We start from the raw sequence: 26733 nt of genomic DNA on the forward strand, positions 1-26733 counted from the left end.
TGCTGGGCTGTTTCTTCTACCATAATTTTCATGAGTTTTTTGGGGAAATGGACTTTTGTAGTATATAAAGATAATAAAGAGTTCATTAGGCAGACAGAAAAAGACCAAAGACCTATAAAAATTTGCACTTTGATTCACATTGACCTATGTTAACCTTTTGAAATGATAACTTTTTCTGCTGTCATTGGCACCCTGAGTCTCCATCTCTAAAATAGAGCAGGATGATTCCTTAAGTTGACATGATATTAGCCTCTGAATTTTTATATTCATGAGGTGAGAAGGAATTTCAGATATGCCCTAGATAGGAAGCAAATCAGCAGTAAGAAAAGGGGTCCAATCTCTAGCCAGTTTAATGCAAGTGGGAATGGTGGCAAGGCTACTCCATCTCCAACAGAAATTGTGGAAAACCAGGCAAAAGCCACTCAAAAAGGCTGACATGAAAGGCAAAGTGAGTGATAGAGAAAAATACAACTCCAGAGAGCCAGAACATAACCCACCAGGAGTTTTGCTTCACCACCAACATAAATAGTTTATAAAGCAAGAAATAGGAATAGAAATTAGGAAAAGGTATTGAATAATGAGTGGTTTAAAGAATACAGGAGAGGTTTTCATACTGTAAACCTGGCCCATCAGCCAACTACTAACATATCCCAAATCACGATTGAGAGGCTGAAAGAGCTAGAAAAATAAGGAGTTCTTTAAAAATTCTGTTGATCAGCACCTTGAATCAAATGGGAGTGTTTCAGGCTTCTGGTTCCCATTGAATCAAAAACTGGATGCCTCCATCTCTCCTTGAGAAGAGGCTCCATTACCGTAGGCTGAGACCCTGGCTACACATGATTAGAATAAAATATCAGTGGATATAACTTACTCCTTGGATTCATGGTAAGACAGTGTTCATTAAGGACTTGTGCACTGGATATCCTTCATGTCCCATGGTTGAATAAGGACTTCCATCTCCTTAGCTCTGTCAAGTTAAATACTTGGCAGTTAGAGATTTTGGTTCCTTTTCATGAAGATCTCCGTTAGGTAATCCCAAAATTTCCCCTGAAGTGTCTCATTGTTGTGGATCATGGCAGTGAGAGCTTCCCCCTGGTCCAGACCTTGCCAGTAATCTTGCAGCCACATCTCCTTCCAGCTGAAACATCAAAATGAGAGTTGGATTATGGAGCCTCAGTACAGCTATGAATCCTACCTTTCTCCCAATGGCCAAAGAAATCTTCAGCAGATACAGTGGTTTCTGGTTAGGACCAACGATCTGCTTTGAGGGAAGGAAATGTGAAGTAAATCCAGTACTAATCCAAGGGACAGGCAGTGAGCCCAAAACACAAATTCATTATCCAAGCACCCCCCCACCACACACACACACATATCCCAGTGAGTTATATTTCCTGACTTGCCTGCTCTTGGTCTCTAAATGTGGAGGGAATTAAGAGGTAGGCAGAGCAGGGGCCGAACTATGGAAACAGTAATCTTCCTAAGAAAAGCAAAGGCGTGTATTTAGATGGTTACTTTTTATATTACACCTGTTTCAGTAATCAAGAAGTGCAACCATATCCAGTGTCTAGATGAGCCATAACCTGAATGTTTCTTTTTTTAATGTTACACTTCTGATAAATCATAATATGTTCTGCACAAACTAGATACAAATTACCTGATGTAAATTACTGGATACAAATCCACTCCACTCCCAGGACCAAGCTGTGCCAGCCCTCTGCTGCCATCCACTGTCCAAGGTGATCTCTGCAGGTCATTCTAGCAGTCTCTCTCATAGTCTTTTATGGCCCCTCTGCTAACAGGCGTGGTTTGATGCAAGCGGCTTCGTTTTTCTACCCCATCTCCTATGCCGACCTTGTTTCCCAATGCCACCACCTTCTGCTGCCTCCTTCAGTCCTCTCCTCACTTCCCTTCCAATCCACATTGGCCACAATCATTAATCATCTTTTGAAAGCATCCCTTCTATTCTGTCTAGGACAAACATAATTTATCATCTAAATCAGGATAATTTTAAGAGTCAAAGGAGATGCTGTTAATAGCTACACCAAGTTAACAAGTATAAACCCTGATTACTGCAGGCAAACCTCCCTGGAAACACTAATGTATTTCTCATCCACAGCCCCACCATGTTGAAGATGCTCAATAAACAGCTGAATTGATTTTCAGGACAGTCCAGCTCCAAGACCTGGTATTCAGAATATGTATAACCTGGCCCAACTTTGTCCCTCATCACTTCCCTAAACAGGCCCTCTGCTCTAGTTGAAGCTTTTTTTGAATCACTACTACAAACACTGTTTATAAAAGCTGATTTTCGTATGTTGTTGCCCTCAATTACCTCTCACATTTTCTACTGCTCTTTCGCAATTTGTCTTCTCTTAGACTCTTGATACCTTAAAGGCATAGTGACCTCATGTCATAATTTCCTTATACAACATCCCCTCAGCACCCAGGGCTAGTTTATTGCCTGCAGGAAGCAAGTCTGTAAATCATTTGATTTGACAGCCCCAGGGGACCCCAGCTATCCTTACCTGTCATTCTCAGGAATCTCTTCCACACTGCCAAAGCCAGGTGTGGGCACTGGGCAGTCCATGTGTGAGGGCTGGGCAATATGAGGCTCAGGGACCGGGATGCTCCCAGGAGAGGCTGCGTGGGCCTTCTCGGCGTCCAGCCGCGCCAGTTCGTGGTCACAGACAAAACACTCGAAGCCGTTAAGGTAGTTAGGTAGTAAGGGGTCATTCACTCCCCATTCGCGCTGCTTCAAACTATCCAGAAGGAACTGGTTAGTGACGCCCCCAGGCTGCTTGTATGCCAAGTATTTCATGTATTCTTCATCATTTTTGTCCAGGAAGTCAATAAACTCTGCCAGCTTCTGCGGCGACTCAAAGTCGTCAATGAGGATGATGGAGTGGTTGTTCGGCATCCAGTCCCTCACAGAGGGAGAGCCGCGGTACACGGGCACAGCACCGAGGTGCATGGGGCGCCACAATTTTTCTGTCATGTAGTCGTCGCAGATGGCATTTTCGAGAGCCAAATGGAATTTATAGCGGGACAAGAAGGCCAAGAGCTCTGGATCCTCGGTGGTGGCTGTGGCTGTGTCCCGTAACCGCGGCGCGGGCAGCTCCCGATTCTGCAGGCACTTCCCATAGGAGTCCACCTGAGAGGGGTAGAGCACGGCCGTCAAGAGGGCACGGCACGTCGGCTAGGACACCAGGGGTCCTGGTCTCAGCCCCACGCGCCATCCTCCCCTCCCGCTCCGCCCGGCCCTCACCCACCGGAATGTAGCGCATGAGCTCGCGCACGTAGCGGTCTCGGTCCGCAGGCACGTCGCAGTGGGACTGCAGATAGAGCAGCGGCGCATAGCCGCGGCGGCGCCACTCTGCGCGCTCCTCGAGCGGAGGTGCCGCGCGGCGCAGGTAAGCGATCCCCGGCAGCCACTGCAGCGGCAGCGGGTAGTCCGAGTAGCGACTGAAGGTGGCGGTAAGATTGAAGAGGCGGATGCCTGGACCGTGGCTCAGCAAGAAGTTGTTGAGGGGCGACTCCTCGTGCAGAAGCGCCCAGCTCTGGTGCGCCAGGCGCGGAAGCGGCGCCTCGGACGCGCGGAAGTCGGTGCCGTAGAAGAGCAGCGCGCGCGTCCGCGAGTCTCTCCGCACCCGTCGGTCCCGGGACGCCACGCACGCCCCGCGCGAGCACTCGATGCGCTCCGAGTCGCCCGGGAAGTGAGGAAACAGCCCCGGGCTCCACCACAGCAGCACCGGCAAGTCCACCGCCTCCTCCCTCCCGGGCCGCGGGGCCCCCGGACTGCGAGCCACCCCCACTGCGCCCAGCGCCGAGGGAGGCCGGAAAACCGCGCCATCCCACGGCTCCGCCCACCCCGCCTCCCCGCCGGTCTTCCCCTCCGCCGCGAGTCCTGGGCCTCTGGTCGCACAGACACCAAGCACTCCCAGGACAGCAAGCACAGACCCCGTGCGGCCGGCCCCCATGTCTACTCTGGCGGCCGACGCCCGCAGCACCGGTCCCCGCCTGCCTCCGAGTAGCGATGGGACGAGGTCCTACGCCACAGGGGCATGTGGCGCATGCGCGGCTTAGCGGCCAGCTCAGCCGGCCACTTCCCGAGAGCCGCTAGTCCTGGCAGGAAGGACTGGAGGGAAAGTGATACGTGGCAGATAAAAATGACGCTTCTGGATACATCTTAATTTATTTTTATTTCTTTACAAATTAAAGATGCATTGAAAAATAAACCAATGAAGAGAAATGAGAGGTCCACAGCAGGGGCATCCCAGGCTGGGAGCAGGCAAGCCTGGCCACCATCAAGCCTAGCCCTTGTCCTGCCCCAGCCAGGTCGGGTTGGAAGATAACTGTCAGCCACTCTGTCAATACCAAAGCCTGAGTGGTGTCCTAGCAGGAGAGACTAGCCACTTCTGCCTCTCTCCCCAGCAGCTTGGAGAGCAGTGTTTCCAGCGGAAGCTCAGAGTGGTATATAGGCTGGCTCTGTGAGGTATTGCAAGTTGATGACCAGGCTCCCTACAGAACCATCCACTGTTGGGGCTGCTCTGGCTGGAAAGGAGGCTAATACCTCTCCTAGGTCTCAATATACTTCGCAACTGTTCCCAGGCTCATTCATTTCTGATAATGTGTCTCTGTCCACCAAGGGATCATCGGTCATTGCAGGAGAAAGAGCAGTGGAAGCAGAGCAAGAAAGCTAATCAACCACCCTCAGTCACTTTGAGTTGGCTGTTGACTTCCAGGCCCAAGACTGACCACCTACCATCTACCATCTATGGCCTACAGCCCAGCTCTTGTGCACCTGTATGTATGTTTTCCCTAATATAGGAAGTCATTGATGACAATGAGCTGAATTAGCAGCCCCTCCCCGCCATAGTGACCCCCTGGGATCTCCGTGCCATCCCACCTGCCCTTCTCTTCTTGGAGGCTGGTCCAAAGGGACACATAATATTGCCAGGGTCTGGGTGGCTTCAAATCCCCCAACACCAAATCATATACAGTGAACTGAGAAACTACATTCATTACGACAGGATTAGCAGGAAAAGGAGGATAAAGTGAGGGGATAGGGGCACCTTCCAACAGCAGGACATGACAGAGTGGTAGGATACTTGAGCCCAGAAAGAAGGTGTCTCCTTATACCTCCCCCTCCCCACAGAGAGACTGAGGTCAGCTTACATGACATATAAGATACGGAACTGTCCCAGTTTCTCTGCTGTCCTGGGTACTTTCTGGAAGCTGGCCTGGACCCTGTGCTGGTTACCCACGTGCTCTAGCTCAGCAGCTGTCGAATCTCCTTGTGCATGTGACAGAGAAAGTCCACATAGGACGCTCCCCCGCTCAGGCTCTTGTCTTCCACCAGGAAGTGTTTGAACAGCATCTCCAGCTTGTCCTCTTGTTTCACCACAATAAGCTATAGTCAGAATACAGGGTCATGAGGCAGGGCTGAACAGGATTAACCATATGCCCTGAAATCCCATTATCTAGGCGCTCACTCTCCCACCCCGCCTTCAGAGTGAGGACTTGACAAGGTAAGAAATGCAGGTTCGGATCACTGTTACCTTCATGTACCGCGATCTCTGTGCCCTCAAACTATCAATGAGGCCTCGCACCTTCTTAGACAGCAGATTATCCAGAACTGGCAGAACACTCTGAAACACAAAATTCAATATCCTTATGGTAAGGTATGCTGAATCCAGTAGACAAGATGGGGCAGCACAGATTTATGCATTATCTGAAATATGGAAGCCTGTGAAGAATGACAGCACCCTCCCTCTCAGTGTCCCCTGCTACTTAAGAGAATGAGCACACTAACTTTACTGGCTTCTACTCTTATCAGGAAGCCTACTTCCACACCCACACTCTCCCTGACGCCCTGCCCTCACCAGGCCACTGGTGATCTGACTGAAGGAGGAGACGCCGAAGACGCTCTGGACAACACCCTGCTGGACACTCGCTCCCACCCAGAGGAAGAGGTTGAGCCCGTTCTCCAGCAGATATATATCCCCATTGCTTAGACGCTCTTCAGATGCTCGGACTGCTGGTGGTTCAGTGGTATTCTCAATGGGAGACTTTGTCTGGACAAAAGGAAGAGGGCAAAAGGTTACCAATGACTTTAAGACTCGTTTGCCCACCTGCATCTGCCCATCCTGCACCCCCATACACACAAAATTTCTGAAAACTAAGCACCTGAGTAACTCTCAGTATGAAAATATTACATCAGATAATATTGGTAAAAATGTATTAGTGTCAGATACAGACAGTATTAATCCTTCCCTTCCTCCTCCTATGATGCCCCTTTCTCAGTACAGCGTCTCACACTCCAGCATTCAGTCGCACCAACGGTAGGAGCCGAGGATAGAAGAAGACATTGGTCTCAGCCACGTCCATGGAGGTGACCAGCTGCCGGACGTAGGCACGGTCATCAGTAGTGACTTCAGCTCCAGGCTGCAGGACCTCACTCTTCAATACACAGTTCAGATAAACAGGGAGGAGCTTCATGCACTCAGGAAGGATCAACTAAGGGAGTTATCAAAACAAAGTCAGTGATCATGATCATGAGAAATCCCTCCCAATGCAAAGGTGTATCCCAATACCTTCTCCACCAACAAGCTTGCCCCACCTGTCCCGCAGAGGAGGGGCTGGCACAGTTCTTTCTGTAACAGGCCAAGATCTGGGCACACTGAGTGATGAGAGTGTCGCGAACAGTCTTCACAGGGCTGCTTAGGACCCCCCGGTACGCTGGATGGGAAAGGAGACAGCATAGTCACTGGTCAGCCACTCCATCACGGGTGCCTTCCCACCATCACACCCACCCAGGAATGCTGGACTGCTGTCCATCCTCAGCCCCGATCCCACTCTGCCCGGCCTCTGCCCTCACCAAACTTGGCCATGTAGTTGATGAGCGTGTCAGTCTCACAGTTTCGGTACAGATCAGCCAGCTGAGTGCAGCAGTTGAGAGCCAGGTTGTGGATGCGGAGCCGTCGCTGCCCTGCACAGCTGGTGTAGAGCAGGGCACACTACGGGGAGAGTGAGAGGGGCACCTCACACCCCTCCCTCACCAAGACCCTCACGACACCTCCTCTTCGCTATTTTATGAAGCTAGAAGAAAGATGGGAGCTATCCCTTCTCCAGCCTCTTCTATCTTCTCTGCGCACCCCTCACCCCCTTCCCTATAGCCTACTTAAATCCAGTGAAGTGACCGCTGACACTTCTTCCCCGACCCCTGCTTCCTGTCCAGCACCTGCAGGAGGGCTCCATTCTCTTCGTTGAGCCGATCGTCATGCTTGAACTCCACAGTCACCGTCTTGTCCCCATCCAGCCCAGCCAGCTCCACATCTGTGGTGTTGCTCATGTAGAAAGCCCCAAAGAAATCTACAGCACGGATACCTGAGGCCACATGGATGGGGACATGGTTAATGATATGACAGGCGCACAGACTTGAGGGCCCCCGCTCAGCTGCTCGTCTCCAACCAGAACTGACCAGTGCTCGTCCGGACCCGCATCACAGCATCAAAGCCAACAACCTTCTGGACGTCCCGACGCAAGTCACTCAGGAACCGTTCCTGGTCGTTCTCCACCTGCATCCCCAGGCCCAGAGTCACATCACCTACTACATACAATCCACCAACAATCCCTGTACCCTCTCCACTCTACAAGCCTGCAGAATCGTAATGACAATAAGGTAAAGGTAATAATAACGATGTTATTATTTAAGCTTTTAAGCACTTATTACATGCCCAGTACTACATTAAGTGCTTTACATGTGCTCACTTAATCCTGATGACAAACCCTACTTAAAAACTACTTTAAAATCCCATTTTATAGATGAAGAAACAAAGCAGAAAATAAGTAATTTATCCTAGGTCATATAGCGGCTAAGTGGTAGAGCCAGAGTATCAACCCCGGGCTCATTTCAAGCCCCGTGCTCCTCTTCGCTACACTCTTCTTCACATTGTGTGGTCTTCTCAGTGATATTCCTATCAATGAGTCAGTAGCTAAGGAGCCACTCCACTTGTAGGCAGGCATTCCAGTCCTGCCTCCACGTGCCACCCAGAGTCCCGTGCCGTACCTGAAAGCAAGCGTATTTATAGACAGAGCCACCAGTGAGCTGGGGTACAACAGAGAGGGTGGCCACATCCACATACTGGTTAGGGAAGAGGAAGAGGTCTACGCAGCAGCCTTGGGCCACACACTCTTTGGCCAGGGTCTGATAGGCACCTGACTGAGGCTGGAACAGAGTCTAGGCAGGAACAGAAGAAGGTATTCAGAGACCTGAGTTCCACCCTGTTTGAGAACTATGTATGTAATATGGGCTATTATTCGAGGACACGTAAGACTTCAGAGCTACCTTACAGTTTGCAATAGTAGTAGAACATTCTCTTTAAAAAGTCTACCAAGGGCTTTGGGATTAGATGGGGTAGAGAGGTGTGGGAGCGGTGGAGAAGGCTGGCAGCCACAGATATGAAAGGACAGAGGATCTAGTCCTAGTAGCCCCTTGAGAAAGTTAAGAGTATTGCACTGTAAAGAGACAGCACGTTCCTCTGTGATGCGAAGTCCTCCCCCCAGCTCCCAGTCCCACACCTTCTCCTTGTCTGTGTTGATCAACTTCCTGTCGTCTCTGTTCTTCAGTTTCCCTGGGGCCTCTGCAATGGGCAGGGAGGTGTGGAATAGAAAGAGCTTTCCTGCACACTCAGCAGCCTAGAAGAGGAGAGAGATCTACTGGTCCATTCTTTCCTTTATTCATCCATTATTCATTCATCCCGTCCCTTGTCATTTATTCAGTGCCAACTATGTCAGACAAGTTGACTCACTGGACAGTCACCAGTCACTAAAGAAACAGGGGTTGTATCCCAGAGGTAAGATGCTCAGAAGAAAGTGTCACACAGGTGGCTGCCCAGGACTCTCGCCTTACCTTCAGAGCCTCCATCCCAGCCTGAATCACTGGGGCAAATACTGTCTCCGTCTCCCTTGTGTCTGCAAACATTTCTGGAATCTGATCCAATAAGCTTAAGAGATAGGTGATGGGAGGCAATCAAAACTCTATCCAAATTTCAGATCCCTCAATTCCCCCAAAAAGTCATCTGGCCCCCAGACTCTGAGAACTCCTGAGGCATAGCCTGTGTCCATCACTGGCTTTCTGTGGTTGTACCTTGCCCTCCACCTCACTTTACCCCCACAATCTGACTCTCTTCCCCCACAATCTGACTCTTACCTGGTGATGACTGCCCGAGACTCGCTGACATTGACCAGGAAGCCATCCAGCAGTGGCACAAACATGTCACCCACATCAGATACAACCATCATCTGTGGCTGGGCCAATGAGCTCTTCACATTGTAGAAGTGGAGCACCTTATTATAGGTGACAAAGCCAACGCGGATTGCTGACTCTTCTGCCCCGCCCTCCCTGCAGAAAGGGATGTTGTTACCCAGACTTGCCACCTTCTCCACCAGCCAACTGCATGACGTCAGGATCCACGTGCTGAGTTATCCCAACCACCCACCCTTGCGCCCCCTCCCCAGCCATGATCATCCCTAGGAGTACCTTGGCCCCTAACTCTCACCTAGGCAAAAAGTCTAACAGTGACTTGAGCTCCTCACAGAGGAGCCTGACAAGACCACTCCTGACGGCATTGTAGGAGACATCAATCATAAAGATGAAGGCAGGAGGGATGGGGAACTTATTGTTCTGCAAAAGAAGGAAATGTTGGAGGGGAGAGGGCTAGCGGTAAGCAGGTCAGTTGACTAGAGATAAGCCAACATCCAAGGGGACAGTGACAGGGTGAAGGAAATGACCACAGCGAGTCTCAGCTGTCTCATTGTCCTTCACCCACTGCTCCTCCCCATGCTCCCTTCCCTCACCTTGCAGTAATCTACAGTGGCCAAGAATTCATAAGAGCCCAGGGACAGCTCAGGACGGTCATAAGCATCCACACGCTTGCCGGTATGATCCAGGTGTTGAAAATACTGGGGAGGAACTGTGGGGAGTAGGCCAGAGTGTTACTCATGGGTCTGCTTTTGGTCCTCGTCTGGTCCTGGCTGAGCTCACTCTAATGCCCCACAGCCCCAGAGGCACTTCACGTCCCCATCTCCTAAACAATGGAGCCTCATCTATCTAACTAGAAAGAGAATAATGAAGATGCAGTCAGGATCCCCCAGCCCCAGCCTCTGTGAACGTACCATCGTTGATACAGCTGCAGAAGCAGCACTGGAAGCGTCTCCCTCCCTCAACGAACTGCATAAAGGGGCACATGTATGCTTTGCAACGATTGCAGCGCAAAGGGCCAGACTCTCCATGGTCGACAACATACGGTGAAGCCTAAGGAGCAAAGGGAAGGGGCTCAGACACAGAAGGAAGCTACAGTGATATGTGGGAACAGATGAGGAGGAACAACCTGGAGGGAGAAGAACATGGCTCAGACAGTCTGCCTGCAGAGGGAGCAGAGAGAAGGGGAATGAGGACAAATGTCCCTAAGGGTCTAAGGACTATAGTCCCTCTCCTTACTCCTCATCTCTAGAACTTCACTTCTTGAAAGAGAAGAGCAACAGTGGAACTGGCCCAAACAAGCCAGGGGCTGACGTGGGCGCATGAGGAGAAAGTCAAAGATTACCCAGGATTCTCATTTCTGGCCCAATCTTCAATCCCCTTCGTTCCTGCTTCCTTTCCCACCCAAGTATCTGTGACACTTGTCCTCCCCAATCCCTGGATTTCTGTGATACCTACTGACACCCCAGGCAGATGTTACCCTACAGATAAGAGACCAGCAGGCAAGTGTCCAGCCACCCTCACTGAGACTCAGGAAAAGAGAAAGAGAAAAAGACAGAACAAGACAAAGCAGCAGGATGTAAGGTGAGCCCTGAATGTCCAGTTATAGAGAAATCCGCCCCCAAGTTCATTAAGGCATGAACACAAGTGTATATACACCACGGCATGGCGCAGCAGCTCCAAGTGCTCTCTCTTTTCATCCTGATTCCAGGTATTGGGTGACAGATTATAGCCCAAACCAGGTAAAAGAAGGACCCCTGGATTCTGTTTCTTAATATGCTGTCCTAATATTTCTAACCTACCTGGGATGACAGGACAGAGTACAAGAAAAACCAGAGTGACGTGCCTCTCATCACCAGGTGATGACCGTGCTACAGGAGGCTCCTGCCTCCAGCTGTCTTCTCCCCTACAAGTTGGCCTTGACTCTTTTCAAAATGTGTTTCACGTGTGAACTCTGCTCCATCCAGCAATTTCTTGGGCTTTTGCTTTCCTCCCTATCACCCTCTTCAGGCATGGGCCCTGGGATAGAAAGCTATTGACGATATGCTCCCCTCCCGACCAACCAAGCCTTCATCCACTGTGACTGCCAGAATCACATCTAGGAAGAAGTCTTATCCTCACTCCCCCTCACTTCCTCCCTCTTATTATACTCTAGTCTGTCCCTGACTCACCTCCTCGGGGGGCAGCCTTGCCAGCGGCTTGATGACAGCTGCCAGCGGCACCTGAGCCTGCTTAGCCATGTCAGAGGTGCAAGGGATGTTATAGGATGTGCATCGAATGTACCGGGGACTTGCATTTCCTAAAGGAGGGGATGGAAAAGCTGAGTCAGATCACAGAATCACTCCAGACACCAGCTCGCCATTGCTGACACACCCCATCACCCCAACAGATGCTAGAGGTGACGGTGGCTCTGTCCCCCTAGAGACCAATGAGGGACTGGTCTCTGACAAGAGCCCCATCCATAAGCTGACAATGCTGGAGAAAAAGTCCTGCAGGGAGGAGTTATTGCCCTTCTCACCTTGGTCTTTCACCAGGAAGTTGGTGGTGACTAAGGGTGGCACCTGGCCCCGCACTCCAGTAACAAATGGCTCTGAACCCCGGTTGTTCCTGTCATCTTCAATAACCTGAATCTGTAGGGAAGAAGTGAAATGAATGAAGCGACAGATGAAAAGGGAGAAGGGAGTACCACGTCCCAGAGGCAGGAGAAAGAAAGGCTGGAGCTGCAGCACAGAAACTAAGAATTCGCCAAGGAACACACCCCATGCACCAGGCCTGCTCTCCTTTCGGAGATCATATAAAATGCGGTAATGCCAATCTTCCACTCTGTAGTCAGCAGCAACCTGCTGCATGGGCAACACTGAGAAAGGGCTTCTTTATGAATCGCCCTGACCCCCAATAAACAGTGATCACCCTGTTACAATACCTACTCCAGGAAAGCTCCAGCTCTAATCACAAGCCTTCAGACATGGTCAGATTCCACTTCCCTCCCCATCGAGGCTTCCCCTCCCCTTCTCTCCCCAAGAGCAGGAACACAGACAACAGTAACCATGTAAAAATGAAATCTACCTGGAATGACTCTACACTCAATGAGAGCAGAAGGGACAGGGTGAGGAGAGGATTACACAGCCAGAAATGATCAGGTAAGGTGAGGAAGCAGATGCTGCCTTATTTTCAGGTAAGCATCAGTGTGTAAACATGGGAGAAGAGGATCTTATAGCCCAATCCTCAGTCCCCCACATTTTGACAGACCCAGCGAAGGAAAAAAAAAGAGATATTGCAAAGCTGGTGATCAGATCTTTGTGCAGACTGATAACCTTTGTCAGTTACTTCAAGATGGGTTTGGTAAAACCAGAAAAAGTAAAGGGAAAATAAGACTCTGTGTCCCATAGAATAAAGAGCTGAAGCTTAGAAATATATCAGAGTCAAACAGACTCTCCAGATGAGAAAGTGACCCACACTTTCCCAAACCAGCAGTCCCTTTCCCTGTAAGAAATGCCAGTTTCCCAGACTTGTACATTAGTAGCCACCTACCCATGTTTCTCCGCAACAAGCTGTAGACAAATCAAACCCAAAAGGGAAGGATCTACTGTTTTGTCCTGTTCCATCATATGTCACAGGCAGGCTCCTGGAGGAGCCAGCAGGGCTAAAACCAAAGCTTAACAAGCTACTTGATCCCGCCCTTCGAGCCTGACCTTCTACCATCCCATACTTAAAGGCACTGCTAACAGCTTGCTACTTCATTATATGGTGACTTGAGGCATGCATATCCTTCTAGCTTGTAAAAGCAAGGGTCTAGAAGGACCAAGGGAAGAGGATGGAGAGGGATGGACATGGTGGATGAGGTGAAGATGAGGTCATAGGCATGCACGGGTGATTTAACACAGGGATCACACACACACACCCACCCCCTGCACTTACTGGACTAGGAATGGCATCAGGGTCTATTCTGTGCCTGGTTTTCTGCTGAGGAGGCAGCTCATTGAGTTGCTTTTAGTGTTTTAATAATAAAGGCAGCAGGGGAATACAGGGAGGGAGACAAAAGAACAAGAAGCAGATGTTACTTCTCTCAGCCCTGATGAGTTAGACATGAACAGCTGGAGCCCAGCTCCTACTGCTGAAATCAGGCCCCCCTCTAGATCAGAAATTCCAAATTTTTCTGGGCCAAAAAAGAGCCTTTAATGGCTTAGACTATGATGTAGAAAGATAAGGAAGGGGGCAAACAGGAGGCAAGAGGGGTTATATGGAGGGGCTGAATGGGAGAAATTTTAAGAAGGAAGAAGAGGGATGTTCCCTCCAAAAGGCCAAGCCTCCCATGTAAGAACTACTCTTACACTGAAAGAAGCCTCCCCTCATATCCAACCAGACGCTCCTTCTCACTAAAAGAGGAAAAAGGAAAGAGGCACTCCTTCATCCTCTAGGGTCCCCCTTAGCCAGCTGGGTCCCTCACCATGATGGTTCCCCAAAGGAAGAGGGAAGAGAACAGGATGGAATATGACAATGGCTAAGCATGGTGAGGCAACTGACATAGCAAATGTTGCAGACAGAACTATACAGTGGCCTCCACTTGGGAATACCGTATCAGCCTCCACTCTTGAGTATGATGAGGAAGGTGTGAGCATTCTGATGGCTCTAAGGGTAAGATTCACCTTCTTCCTGGGAGAAGGAACTTCCCCACATTGCCCTTGAAATTGTAGATCACTTTTCTCCATCCACACAGCAGAAGACTAGCAAGCAAAAGTATCGAAGGCTTTCTCCTAAAACACTATCCAAGTAGAGGCAGAAAGAGTCCAGAGAGGCTTTCTTTTTCTCACCAATAACACCAGAGATTCCCCGCCAGCTCTAACCATTAAGAAGACTGCTATGCTATCCTACTAGATCTAAGAGGACAAGACCTGGACACAGCCAGTACTCCACAAAAGAGCAGAGGCTTCCAGGCTCTGTCCAGTGGTGACAGCAACCCAGAGCTCTATGACACTGCTGATCACTCCTGGCTTCCCTTCCTTTCCTGCCCAGCTATAAAGTAAAAATACCCCTAAAATACTTCTGGAACGTCAAGTTCTATTTAGAGAGTCAAAAATTACATGTAGGCTCTACACCTGCAACATGACGAACAAAAGGGAAAAATAATCAGAAAAGGCTAGGCAAACATCTCATCTAGGTTGACTCACTTATCTGATAGCCACAAGCTCCTTCCCCAGGACCACATAAGTATCTACTTACAGGGCTCGGGATGGCATCAGGGTCCAGGCGCTTAGGAGGCAATGGTTGAGGAGGCCCAGGCTGACTGCCAAAAGTGGCTGCTCCTGGGTAGGGACTTCCATAATTGGACTGAGGGCCCCTGGCTGGTCCAAAGGAACCTGGGAGACAAGGGCAAGGTTGATGAACAAAATATTCCTTCCCTATCTCTTCTTAAGGCCTCACGGAAATGACTAGACTCCTATTATAAACACAGAATTGAGAGGTACAGTAATAACCATTTGTTATCTGAACTATGAGAAAAAAAAATCTTATAAATCCCACATCTTAGTAATAATACCCTGAAGCTGTCTATCTAGTTAACCACTTAGCAAGTAATACTAGAAGCAAATAACAACAACAATGAAAACACCTGAATAGCTGAAGCTTTTGGCTCCTAGGTAGTCCTTGGGAAAAACTCACCATTTTGCTGCAGCTGATAGCCTGGCTGCTGGGAGGAGTGCATAGGTGGTGGTGGTCCTGGGGGCCCAGTCATTTGGGTACCAGGGGGCAGAGCTTGAGGAGGAGGTGAGGACACATGGTTGGGCTGGCTCACTGGGGGCCCCCCAAAACTCTGTCCAGGCAAGAGTGGACCAGTCATCGAAGGCATCCGAGGACCCCCTGAGGCAGGGGATGTGAAGCTGGAGGCCTGTGGTGGGACAGATCGCTGGGGAGGCTGGGCCCCCGGATGACCCTGGCCAAGGGGAGGAGCTTGGCCCTGAGGATAGGAGCCGTACAGACCAGAATTAGGGAAACTTCCTGAGGCTGAGGCCAGTGATGTTGGCGGGCCTGAGAAGTAGAAGAAGTAGAGTCAGAACCCCAGTCATTCTGCCTCCTTGTTCAGCAAACCACTTTCCTTTCCACCCGAGGGGCAGGAATGACTTGTCCCATCTGCTGGGGCTTAGAGGAATACATAAAAGAAATAAAAGGGATCCAGGTATACCCCAGAGACAGATGCCTCTAAAAAGGAAACAGTATTCCTGTGGTCATAGGTACTCACCATAGCCCAGCCCCGAAGTGGGAGGGGCTGGGGCCACAGCACCACTGATCTGCATTCCGGCCAGCTGAGCAGTCACCTGTGCACTTGTCGGGGGAGGCCCATAGGGCTGAAGCACAGCTGGCTGACTGACCACAGGGGCCAATGGGGCAGACGCAAACGGCTGAGACCCAGGGAGCCTGTGAAGAGATGGAAGGCAGAAGCTTCTAGTGGGCCAGGAATCCCTCCCAAGTTGACAGGAGCCCCACATTACATGGGAAACAATACTGTTTTACAGCATCTTACTCTCATCTGGGCTCTTATATGGCTTCATATTTTTATATATTTGTGGATAAATCACATTCCTCATAATCTACACTGTGATTATTCAGGGCAAACCTTGTTTTCCATTAGGTTCACTCCAAAAACACGTGCCAAGCACCCTCAGATCAAACAGTATTTACTCTGGTAGTTAGATTATCACCTCCTCTGCCTTAATCCTTTGTTGACAAGCCACTTCGGTTCTGTATTCAAAAGCACTGAAGAAGTCGAAATGAAAGGTCCACAGAAGCATTAACACAACAGAAGCTTAACAAATGTGGGCTTGAACAAATGCAGTTTGATTGTTTAACCTTTAAACCAAAGGATCACTTAATCCTGGGAAAGGTATTAGAAATCTCTTAAGATCAGAAGAGCTGGTGAGCTAAGTTTGGAATTCTCTACTAAGGAGAAAGATGATGCTATCTCACCAGAGTTAAGGGCTAGACACAGAGGATATAAGCCAGGCAGCCTGCTAGCTGAGTCTATCCAGCAAAGTCTCATTACTTGAATAACTGTGCTGGATACTCCCATGGTACCACCTGCCACATTAAAATACAAATACAGCATCAGTGTAATATCACTGCATACCAACTAGCCATTGCACCAGTGGTTTATAGTAACATTACTGCAGAAATCTACAGCATAGATTATTGTACATAACAAGCTCCTTCTGGGATTTCAAGAATGAATCAAATTCTTCATCATAGTAGCCTATTACACTGAAATCCTGATTTATACTTCCTGTTTACTTTGTCTTTCTAAATAACTGGAACTTTATTATGTTTGGTCAGCTTCTACTGGTCCTGCAGTTTCACTTTTCATTTGTTCATTCAACTAGTATTTTCAGGGCATTATGCTAGTGAAACTTACCTCCCTAAGCTCTTTGCTGGGTTTTGCAGTTTTTGCCTCCCATAGTAACAAACATACTGTTAGCCCATGGCAGATGCTTATAAATCCTTGTCAGAACAATTGTATTCCATGGTACTACTCTATTAATATGGATAATACTCTCAATTGCCTACTGGTATTCTATCATATAAACTCACACCTTATCTGCACATAGCTTTATAATTTACAAGGCATCTCTAAATGCTTTAATTCTTACAGCAAATTAATGAAGGGAACCGAGCAGATGGAAAACTAAAACACTAAGGGTAAAAGTAGCAGGCTAAACTAGAACTAGAACCCAGGTCCAGGCCCAATTCTTAGTCCAGTGTACTTTAAAATTGTGAAATGTAACATAAATAGAAAAAGATACATAAAACATATGTGTACTGCTGAAAAACACAAACACCCCTGTAACCAAAAGGCCAGTCAAGAAATGGAATACACCAAAGGCCCTGTGTGCCTCTCCTCACAACCCTTTCCTTTCTCCCAAAAGTGAAAGTCACTCAGGATTGTCCCCGACTCTTTGTGACCCCATGGGCTGTACAGTCCACGGAATTCTCCAGGCCAGGGTACTGGAGTGGGTAGCCGTTCCCTTCTCCAGGGGATCTTCCCAACCCAGGGATCAAACTCAGGTCTCCCACATTGCAGGCGGATTCTTTACCAGCTGAGCTACTAGGGAAGCCCCCTTTCTCCCAAAGATAACTACTTTCCCAACTTTCTAAAAATTGTTCCCTTGTCTTTAAAACAATATAATTCAGTTATGTCAGGTTTTCAAACTTTTGTTAAACAGTATCACATCATACGTACTTTGAGTTTTGCTTCTTTTGTTCAACCCCATGTTTATGAATTCATCTATGCTGCTGCACTTAGCATTCTCTTTCATCATGAAATGTTATTCCATTAAATAAATATGCCACGATTTACCTAAGCATTTTACTACAGATGGATATTGAAGGTTTTCTAAGTTTGGGATATTATCAATAATAATGTTACTATGTTCGATCATATATTTAACTTATACCTACCTGGGCTTTTTCTAAGGCATACAGCTATGAGTTTAATTACTGGTTTATATGATATGATATCTTTAATTTTAACAGATAATTCCAAGTTATTTTCCCATGGTAGTTGTACTGATTTGCATCTGACCACCAGTGGATGAGGAGAGTTCCTGATAATCCATATGCTCAGCAATATTCAGTACTATTAGCTTTTTAATTTTGCCAATCTGATTGATACATAGGATAATTCTGTTTTGGTTTTTACCGTTTACTTTTTTCTTCATTTATGAGGTTGAACCGCTCTTTAATTTGTTCTTTGGCCATTAGTATCCCTTCTTTCATAAAATACTATTCCGGGTTTTGTTTATTATTTTTTCAACTGAACTGACTCTTTCTTATTGACTAGTAGGAGTTCTTTACATATTCTGGACACTATTTTATGTTTTTATCTACTTTATGTGTAAATATCTTTTTCCATTCTGGAACTTTTCTTTCCAAAGTACTTCCCACTCAATGTCTTTCTCCTTGATCATTCCCATCAGCACAAAAACATACAAATATCTCAAAAAATAACCAACTATTAGTGAAAACAACCCAAATGTCCATCAACAGATAAATGGATAAAGAACATGTAGTGGTATAATCATATAATGAAATACTGTAATAAAAAGAATGAAGTACTGATACATGCTACAACATAAATGAACACTGGAAACATTATGTTAAGTGAAAGAAATCAGTTACAAAATATATACGATTCTATTAATATGAAATATCTGGAATAGGGAAGTCTATAGGGACAGAAAGTAGATTAGTGGTTGTTTACGGTTGGGGGAGTGAGGGATTTAAGGAAAAGCTGAATAGGGATAGCTCCTCAGATAAAGGATACTGTGTGTCTTCCTGAGGTGATGAAAATGTACTAAAACGGATGATAGTGATGGTTGCACATATCTGTGAATATACTTAAAATCATTAAATTTGTGCACTTTAAATGGTCATGGTATATGAATTACATCTCAATGAACTGAGATGTAATTGGATTGGATTTTAAAAATCCAATCAAATTGCCCTAAAACCTCACATCCCCCTCAAGCTTTTATCTTTTAGCCAAACATTAGGAAAAAATTGGTCTATGCTTTTTTTTCCCCTTTGGCCACACCATGCAGCTTGTGGAATCTTAGTTCCCCCTTCAGGGATCAAACCCAAGTCCCCTGCATTGGAAATGAGGAGTCCTAACCACTGGGCCGCTAGGGAAGTCTCTATCTCTACTTCTTTAATTACTATTCATATCTCTTTTAAAAGATCTTTCTTTCTAGGTTCTTTTTCCTTTTTCCCCCCTAGTCTATTCCCTGGTACTTTTCTCAGCCAGGGCCCATACAGGGTAAACTATCAGTCTCTGAAAACACCTTTATTTGCCTTCTCTTAGGTAGGTACATAATCCTATATTGACAGTTACAGTCCCTTAATCAATGTAATAGCCTACTATCTGCTCTCCTCTCATAGTCTAATCTTTTTTTTTCCTTTGAGAAATCCCTGAATTGAGTTAGAGTGGTTGTTTAGCATTTGACTTGCTTCTGGAGGGTACTCCAATGATACTGCTGCCCAGTATCAAAGTTTTTTTTAAAGTTTAAGTTGTAATTTCCACATCATTAAATTCACTCCTTTTAAGTGTACAATTCAATGATTTTTAGTAAATTTAAAGAGTTGTGCAACCATCACCAGAATCCAATTTTAGAACATTTTCACCACCCCAAATGATCCCTGGTGTTCACATGCAGTCCAAAAACACCCCGCCCCCAACTCCCTGCAACTTATCCTCAGCCAGCCTGGGAGAATCAGGACTCCTCATTATCTCCCTCTGCCAGTGTACAGATTTTTTTTTCTAGTTTACCTGTTCACTGAAGTGTAGCCTAAGTCCAGATTTCATAAACAAGATTTCAGTTCTAAACCTCAGCTCAGAAATGCCCAAGTTACCTGCTTAAACTTAAGCCCCTAGGTCCTCAAGATAATTTCCACCCTTTGCACAGGCAGCCACAATATCAACTTACCACTCTGATTTTCAGTTCCCACTTGTTATCTGGCACTTGAGGATTTAACTTTCCTTGAAGCTTGATTATGCATTTGAAAAAAAAAATTTGTTTCTATTTCCTCTCCCCTTTCTAGACATTTATAGCAGAAGGGTTTTAGGTTACATTAATCCACTTCCCAGCTAAAATTCTTTCACCTGCTCCAACTAGACTGCTGCCTTCATATCTCCACTGAAACTACATTTGTCAATGATGTCAAACCCAATGGTCAATTCTTGGTCTACATCTCACCTTTCAGCAGCAAGTGACACACCTGATTACTCTCTTGACTTCCTAAAATACTTACTTTACCTAATTTCAGGATGCTATGACACCCTGGCTAACCTACCTCACTACTGGTCTTTCTCATTGCATTTTGATGGCCCCTACTCTGAATGCCTTTTATAAGCTGGTAAGCTCCAAGGCTCAGTCCTCTGGGCTTACATTTGATGCTAAAAATGTATATTCTGGACACCTAATAAAAATGTCAGAAAGCAACTCTTCCACTACTACACATCCTACCACAGTTATACTTCATTCTTTGTTTACTAAAATACAAACAGCATTCCAACAGAGATGACTGCCCTTCTTTAATGGACTTCCACACAGAGACAAGGGTTTATTGGGTCACACACCACCAAAGTTTTCACCATTTATGTAGTTTTCCTTTGCGATCTTTCCTTTCATGACTGGTCACACCCAAATTAACCAATAAATCCTACTAAGTTCCTGTTCTAGAGGGAAAGGGGAAGTCAAAAGAGACATAAATAATCCTAAGGTTCCTTCTTCCTGTTTCTTCCTTAGGGTAGGTTCTGAAGGACCGTAACAATTATTTAAGATATGTCTAGTCAAGGAAAAAACTCAAGTTCACAGAAATGGAAAGAAAATGCCAGACAACACAGGTGCTTAAATGAGTCAATAACCCACAGAGGCGCAGCAGCAGCATCTCTAATCTGGAAAAAGGAAAACGAATTACAAAAAGATGAAAGGAAGAGGAAAAGGAATCTAAGAGAAAAACAAAGGGAAAACAAAAAGAAAAGAAAAGTAAAATAGGCCCTCATACATTCCTAATCCTTCCAGTCTCATCAGACCAATTTTAGGTTGACCCAAGTACATACCTCTGCATCTGAACACCGGAGCTTGGTCCATTCTGTACATCTCCTTGGCCAAACTGGCCATATGCAGTCTGGCCACAAGGGCCCTGTGCTGTCGAGGCTGGAGGTGCCCCTGAAGAAGCTGGGGCTCTTGAAACACCTGAGGGTAATGAAGAGAAGCTAAGAAATTAGGAAATTTCTCCTCCACCTTGAGCAAGGAATGCAAAGCAAGGATCAATAAGCTCCAATCTTCACTGCAATATCACAAGTATAATATCATAGCTTGGCAATGAAAAGGACACCATCAGGATGCAACTCCAGTTACAAGAAATTCTGAACATGGATGCCCAGCCAGAGAGTTTTCACTCTCTTAAACAGGTATAATAGGTATACTACTAGTGAAGCTGTAGCCAGAGCTACAAAAATGAAAAGCTTTCCTGTGATCACTATACACCCTCACTCAATCCAGGACGGTCTAATATTCTTACCCTAGACAAAACATCAACTCTTTTAAGGAAAAGATCCCACCCTAGAACTCAGAAACTCAGAACATATGCGAGAAAGGCGGCTTAGCAGATGACCAAGAACATGCTGAACTAGGTTGTAAAGACATACCCGTTGGGACTTCCCTGGTGGTCCAGTGGTTAAGAATCCACCTTGCAATGCAGGGGCTGGAGGTTCAATCCCTGGTGGAGGAACTAAGATCCCATATGCCACAGAGCAACTAAGCTCCTGCATCACAACTAGAGAAATCCATGTGTTGCAATGAAAGATCCCACATGACGCAATGAAAACCCAATGTAGCCAAGTAAATAAATAATTTTTTTAATTCTTTAAAAAAAAAAAGAAAGAAAGGCGCCCCTTAGACTATTCTGCCAACCTCTTCTTCATATATTCTACAGATCCTAAGCACCTTCTTTTCATCCACTTCTAAATGTTGACACTCCCAATGGTACATGGCTCAGGGAAGTGTTCCCATGGGTCGGAGACTTTGTTTCTGCCCAATTATTCAGTCAGGACAGGTTGTACATGTGTGCTAAGTCGATTCAGTTGTCCCCAACTCTGTGCGACCGTATGGACTGTAATCTGTCAGGCTCCTCTGTTCATGAGGATTCTCTAGGCATGAATACTGGAGTGGGATGCCATGCCCTTTTCCGGGGGATCTTCCTGACCCAGGGATCGAACCCAGGTCTCTTGTGTTTCCTGCATTGGCAGGCGGGTTCTTTATCATTAGTGCACCTGGGAAGCCCTCAGGACAGGTCTCCTGGCCTCCAGTTACTGCTGTCGCTTATGTCTTCACAAAAGCTGCACTACGCGTGTTCTGCTCACCAGAGCTGCCATCAAAGCTACTTCTATGACTGCTAATCTGGAGAAGGCAATGGCACCCCACTCCAGTACTCTTGCCTGGAAAATCCATGGATGGAAGAGCCTGGTAGGCTGCAGTCCATGGGGTTGCTAAGAGTTGGACATGACTGAGTGACTTCACTTTCACTTTTCTCTTTCATGCATTGGAGAAGGAAATGGCAACCCACTCCAGTAATCTTGCCTGGAGAATCCCAGGGATGGTGGAGCCTGGTGGGCTGCCGTCTATGGGATTGCACAGAGTCGGACATGACTGAAGTGACTTAGCAGCAGCATGACTGCTAATCATCCTTCCCACATGAAATGCAGAAAAAAAAGCCATTAGTTACTTGGCATATCACTTTGGAAATGCTGCTGACCCCTGTTCAAACCACTGTTTTTCTTTTGTTCTGCCCTCAGTAGAGATTAGACACTACAGAACCTGCCTGCAGCAATATGATTAATCTGAATTCACTAGCCATTCACTGGCCTGCTCACTAGCCATCACAGAGCCAGGTATGTTTTCCTCTCAATAACAGAGCTTCTTCTTGGGGCAATGCCAGCTCCATCTTGATAAGCCACAGCTTGGCAAATCAGACGTGGACTCTGTCCTGCCAAAGTCCCAACCCAGAGTAAGGCTCTTCCAAAGCCCTGAGACCTAATCTCATCACTCCAGAATTTTTTTTTTCCCCCCAAAGTCATCACAAAAATGGTAATAACTTTGGGACTTCCCTGGTGGTCCAGTGGTTAAGACTCTGAGCTTCCACTGCAGGGAGCATGGGTTTGATTCCTGGTTGGGGTACCAAGATCTCACATGCCACATGGCAAAATTAAAAAAGGTAATAACTTCATTCATTTCTCAAATTTTACCTATGCCTCTTTAGTGCCTTCTTTTTCACATATCTCATGATGGAATTAACTCTCTTAAAAAGCATAAAGCATCTGGCATACCCTAAGGCCCAAACCCTAACCCTAACCTGCAATGTGGGTCTGCAAAGAGTCTGCCTGCAATGTGGGAGGCGTGGATTCGACCCTGGATCAGGAAGATCCCTTGGAAAAGGAAATGGCAACCTACTCCAGTATTCTTGCTTGGAAAATCCCATGGATGGAGGAGTCTGACAGGCTTGGCGGGCTACAGTATATGGGGTCGCAAAGAGCAACTAACACTTTCCCTTTCACCTAACCAAAGATCTATTGTCAACCATCTTCTTTTGCCCCCTATGAATAACCCACAGGTTACAAGCTCCACTTCATGAAAAATGTAATATAAAAGCCAAACACTGACCCTAACCAGTCTCCTTTAATTTCCCTGATATTAGACAACGTCTAAGAAGCTGAAGAAACTCAAAGGAAAAGGAATGCTATCACCAAAAAGATATGAGAAGCACCAAAACCCAAGCATACAAACATCATACTTTTTATCCCTATGTCCCACAGTCATGTATAGATAGAACCACAAGTCTGATGAGAGAAATTATCACTGGCTCTGGAGGAACTATGACCACAGTCCTTCCATCCAGCTGTGAACAATTCAGCCAGGTGAGGCTGCACAGGGTGACACCAACATGAAGTAAACTGCCATTGAACCTGGAAGATGGGACACCCTACTAGATGTTTTAAAGACACAGTCACCTTATATAAAAACAGGAAAGGGCAGACTGCCCACAGGACTCTCAGTGACCAAGAGCCAGATTCATGTTCCTCAATCCCAGTCACCACAACTCTTTAGGCAGCTTAAGTAGGGCAATACCACCCAACCTGAAGATTACTAATTCCCTTCCTTAGCTCAAAGGAAGCTTGGAAACATACCTGGGGGAGGGGTTTGCTGATAGCCTGGTATTGGGCCATTGTAGGCTCCATAGGGAGTGGGGGCGGCTGTGGACCCTGGTTGCCCACCATAGCTGGATTGATGATACCCCGCATAGACGGGCTGGGGCTGCCCAAACGGCGGCACAGGTGGAGCTGACTGGTTAACGTTCATTATGAGAGCATCCCCGACTTGGTCTCACCTATTAGATGGGAGAGAAGACAGAAATTAGTCAAAATCAACTTTCTAAAGTGAAAGCACTATTCACGGTAGGAAATAGAGCTAGAAAAGGACTGACCTTATCAGGCAGTGATCAGCCTAATCATTCTCACACTATTACAGAATCTTTGTAATTTTCTTCCCCAGACAGTAGACAGACTGCCTCCTCAAAGTAAGGATTTTGTTACTCTGAACCCTATGCTTTGTCACTGCCAAGAGGGTATAAATTTCAACTTCAGACAGGCCCAGTGGAATGGAGCAGCAGCCTCCATTCCCTAGTGGTATGATTTCTAGTGTCTAGTCATATAAGAAGTCCTGCCACTGATGAACTATTGTGATAGTACAGGTAAATGAAACAATGTTCCCACTTTCTGTTCATTCACTCTAGCATCCATTCCTTCCACAAAACTGAATACCCTGCAGTGTGCTAGTCATTTTTAATCATTCAAACTGCATGTCTAAAACAGATCAACTAAATCCCCTCCCCCTCAGAAGACAAATTTTAGAGTGACCATTTAGAAAAATGACATTCTTAGGCTAAACTGCAGTAAATCAAGTGCTTACTCCATCCTCAGTCTTCCCACCAAAAGAGTGTATGGACCTTAGTACTGAAGCATTAAAATCACTAAATGTAAAGGACAGCTGAAAACTCTAGCAATGTACCAGATTAGAACTGAGTGCAGGTTTGGCACAAAAACCTCACACAATAACCCAGAGAAACAGTTCAAAGATCAATAGCAAAGTTAGATTTCATGGGAAAAGATCATTCACCTTATCCTTCAAGCAGAGGGACTGTAATTATTCCAAATCTCAAGGCACTTCTCCAACTCTTTCTGCTCTCCTTATAGGCTTATCATGAATCTAGGCCACATCCAAAATTATTACAATCTTGCCCAACAACAGAGGAGTGAATTGGAGGGTCTTTCCAGGATCCTTCCAAGAACAGGACTATCTGATCACATCTACTCAACACAACCTGATCACTCCAACTAGCCTACAGAAGGAACCCAGGAAGCAAAAGAGCTCATAGCTGCTGCAGTGGAACAATGGGCCTCTCGCCTGTGCTAGGAAGGGCCACTTTAACTACAGAAAAGCTGAGCTGCTCTTGCACTAGAACTTTTTAAATTTAAAGCCATCTCAGGAGCTATTCTTCCAAATCCTGAACCTTGCACAGGTCATAACATTAAGCTTGACGGATGTCCCCCTCCCGTTTATCTTCCTGAAGTCGGTGTGGGGGTGGGGATGGGAGGAAATAGTTCCCGCAAACACACACAAGAGTTTGGAGTCAGGCTCAAGTTTCGACTTCACTCTGCGTGGACAGTCAAGGGTGACAACCCAGGGGGCGGGGCAAGCTTCCCTAGAACTCTGAAAGTAGTCGAGCTGTGGAGGCTGGGAGTGCCAGGGATCAAGACCAAGAAACCAAGCAAGCTTCTCGGGCCACGATGAGAAGACTGTTGCTCTAAGTAGAAGATCGAGCGTCTTGCGCCCTTCAACAGGCTCCGGACAGGAAGCGGGAGCCGGAATCTGGGCCAGGAGAAAAGGAGGGTCTAGGACTGATTCTGGATTGTGGATGCATGAGGTGAGGGTCTCTCCCTGGGCTCCGCCCCCGAACCTCTCTCTTCCTTGGCAAACAGGACGCCGACCTGGCCAGTGATACCCCGGCATCTCCTCTGCTTTCCTACCCACCAACCTCCCGAAGCCACTCCTCACCCGGCTCCAGATCCAGGTTCGACTTCGTTCCTAACGTCAAGGCTCCCAGGCTCCACTTCCGGTTCCGAGGGGGCCGGCGCGTCGCCCCCGGAAGTTCCACCCCCCACGCTCCAAGGCCCCTCCTTCTGCCACGTCTGCCCTAGGCACGCGCCGAGGAACCCGGATTCCGCGCACGCCCTAGTTTCCTTTCTGTGATGGCCGTTTGCGGGGGCTTCTGAGGATTTTTACGTATTTCCTTTTTTTTTTCCCCCTCTGAGATGTCGTGGTAACTTTATGGTCCCACCCCAAACCGAAATGCGACTGAACTTTCTTTAGTAACTCTCCTTCCAATGGCATTTTAGTCAAAGTCTTCTGGCGACTTCCTGCTGACCCCTGGCCCCTTTGATTTCCGTCTGGGAGGTTCTCTCACCCATGACCTTTGCCGGTCATAAGACTTGCGGAATGGAAAGTATAATGTTTTTTGGTTTGGGGATTTTAAAAAATTATGATTATTCTGATATAGTATACTTTTTGTACATTTACTTCCTCTGGCCGGGCTATGTGGCTGACGGGATGTTAGTTCCCTGACCAGGCATCCAACCCCGTGCCCTTGGGCTGTGAAAATTCAAGCGTTCTAATCAGTGAACCACCAGGGAGTTGCTGAAGCCCTTAGACTTTAAAGGATAGCAGTTTTGCTTTTAGGCAGCATGTGTTCAAGTTCTGTCCCTGCAGTTCCCTAACTTGGGTAATTTAATCTCGGCCTCAGTTTCTTCCATTTGTAAAATGGAGAAAAGAGGAATGCCATTGTAATAACTTGTTGAGAGGATGGAATTA

At 46.9% G+C, this 26733-nt stretch overlaps 2 protein-coding genes across 3 annotated transcripts; both read right to left on the minus strand.

The window, feature by feature from the left end:
- Positions 1 to 537: 537 nt before the first annotated feature.
- On the minus strand, positions 538 to 3977 carry FUT11 (fucosyltransferase 11). Its single transcript, XM_052640995.1, has 3 exons — positions 3270 to 3977; positions 2526 to 3151; positions 538 to 1138 (listed from the first exon to the last, which is right to left on the minus strand). The coding sequence occupies exons 1-3, from the start codon at positions 3975 to 3977 to the stop codon at positions 991 to 993; spliced, it is 1482 nt and encodes a 493-aa protein (XP_052496955.1). The 3' UTR covers positions 538 to 990.
- A 235-nt stretch (positions 3978 to 4212) lies between these two features.
- SEC24C (SEC24 homolog C, COPII coat complex component) lies at positions 4213 to 26040 on the minus strand. 2 transcript variants are annotated; one of them, XM_052640121.1, is made up of 24 exons: positions 25921 to 26040; positions 23994 to 24193; positions 20868 to 21003; positions 15498 to 15673; positions 14921 to 15286; positions 14483 to 14619; positions 13181 to 13249; positions 11781 to 11892; positions 11434 to 11561; positions 10177 to 10315; positions 9859 to 9974; positions 9561 to 9685; positions 9212 to 9403; positions 8912 to 9005; positions 8581 to 8697; positions 8069 to 8239; positions 7481 to 7577; positions 7241 to 7386; positions 6878 to 7016; positions 6620 to 6738; positions 6337 to 6516; positions 5883 to 6074; positions 5559 to 5648; positions 4213 to 5410 (listed from the first exon to the last, which is right to left on the minus strand). In XM_052640121.1, exons 2-24 carry the CDS (start codon positions 24163 to 24165, stop codon positions 5270 to 5272), a joined length of 3354 nt encoding a protein of 1117 aa, XP_052496081.1. In that variant the 5' UTR covers positions 24166 to 24193; positions 25921 to 26040; the 3' UTR covers positions 4213 to 5269. The 2 variants fall into 2 exon arrangements, with proteins under 2 accessions (XP_052496081.1, XP_052496082.1); XM_052640122.1 differs by lacking the exon at positions 13181 to 13249 and having other exon boundaries at positions 4215 to 5410.
- Positions 26041 to 26733: the final 693 nt, after the last annotated feature.

Source organism: Budorcas taxicolor, chromosome 5 (assembly GCF_023091745.1).
Source record: "Budorcas taxicolor isolate Tak-1 chromosome 5, Takin1.1, whole genome shotgun sequence".
NCBI classification, from domain to species: domain Eukaryota; kingdom Metazoa; phylum Chordata; class Mammalia; order Artiodactyla; family Bovidae; genus Budorcas; species Budorcas taxicolor.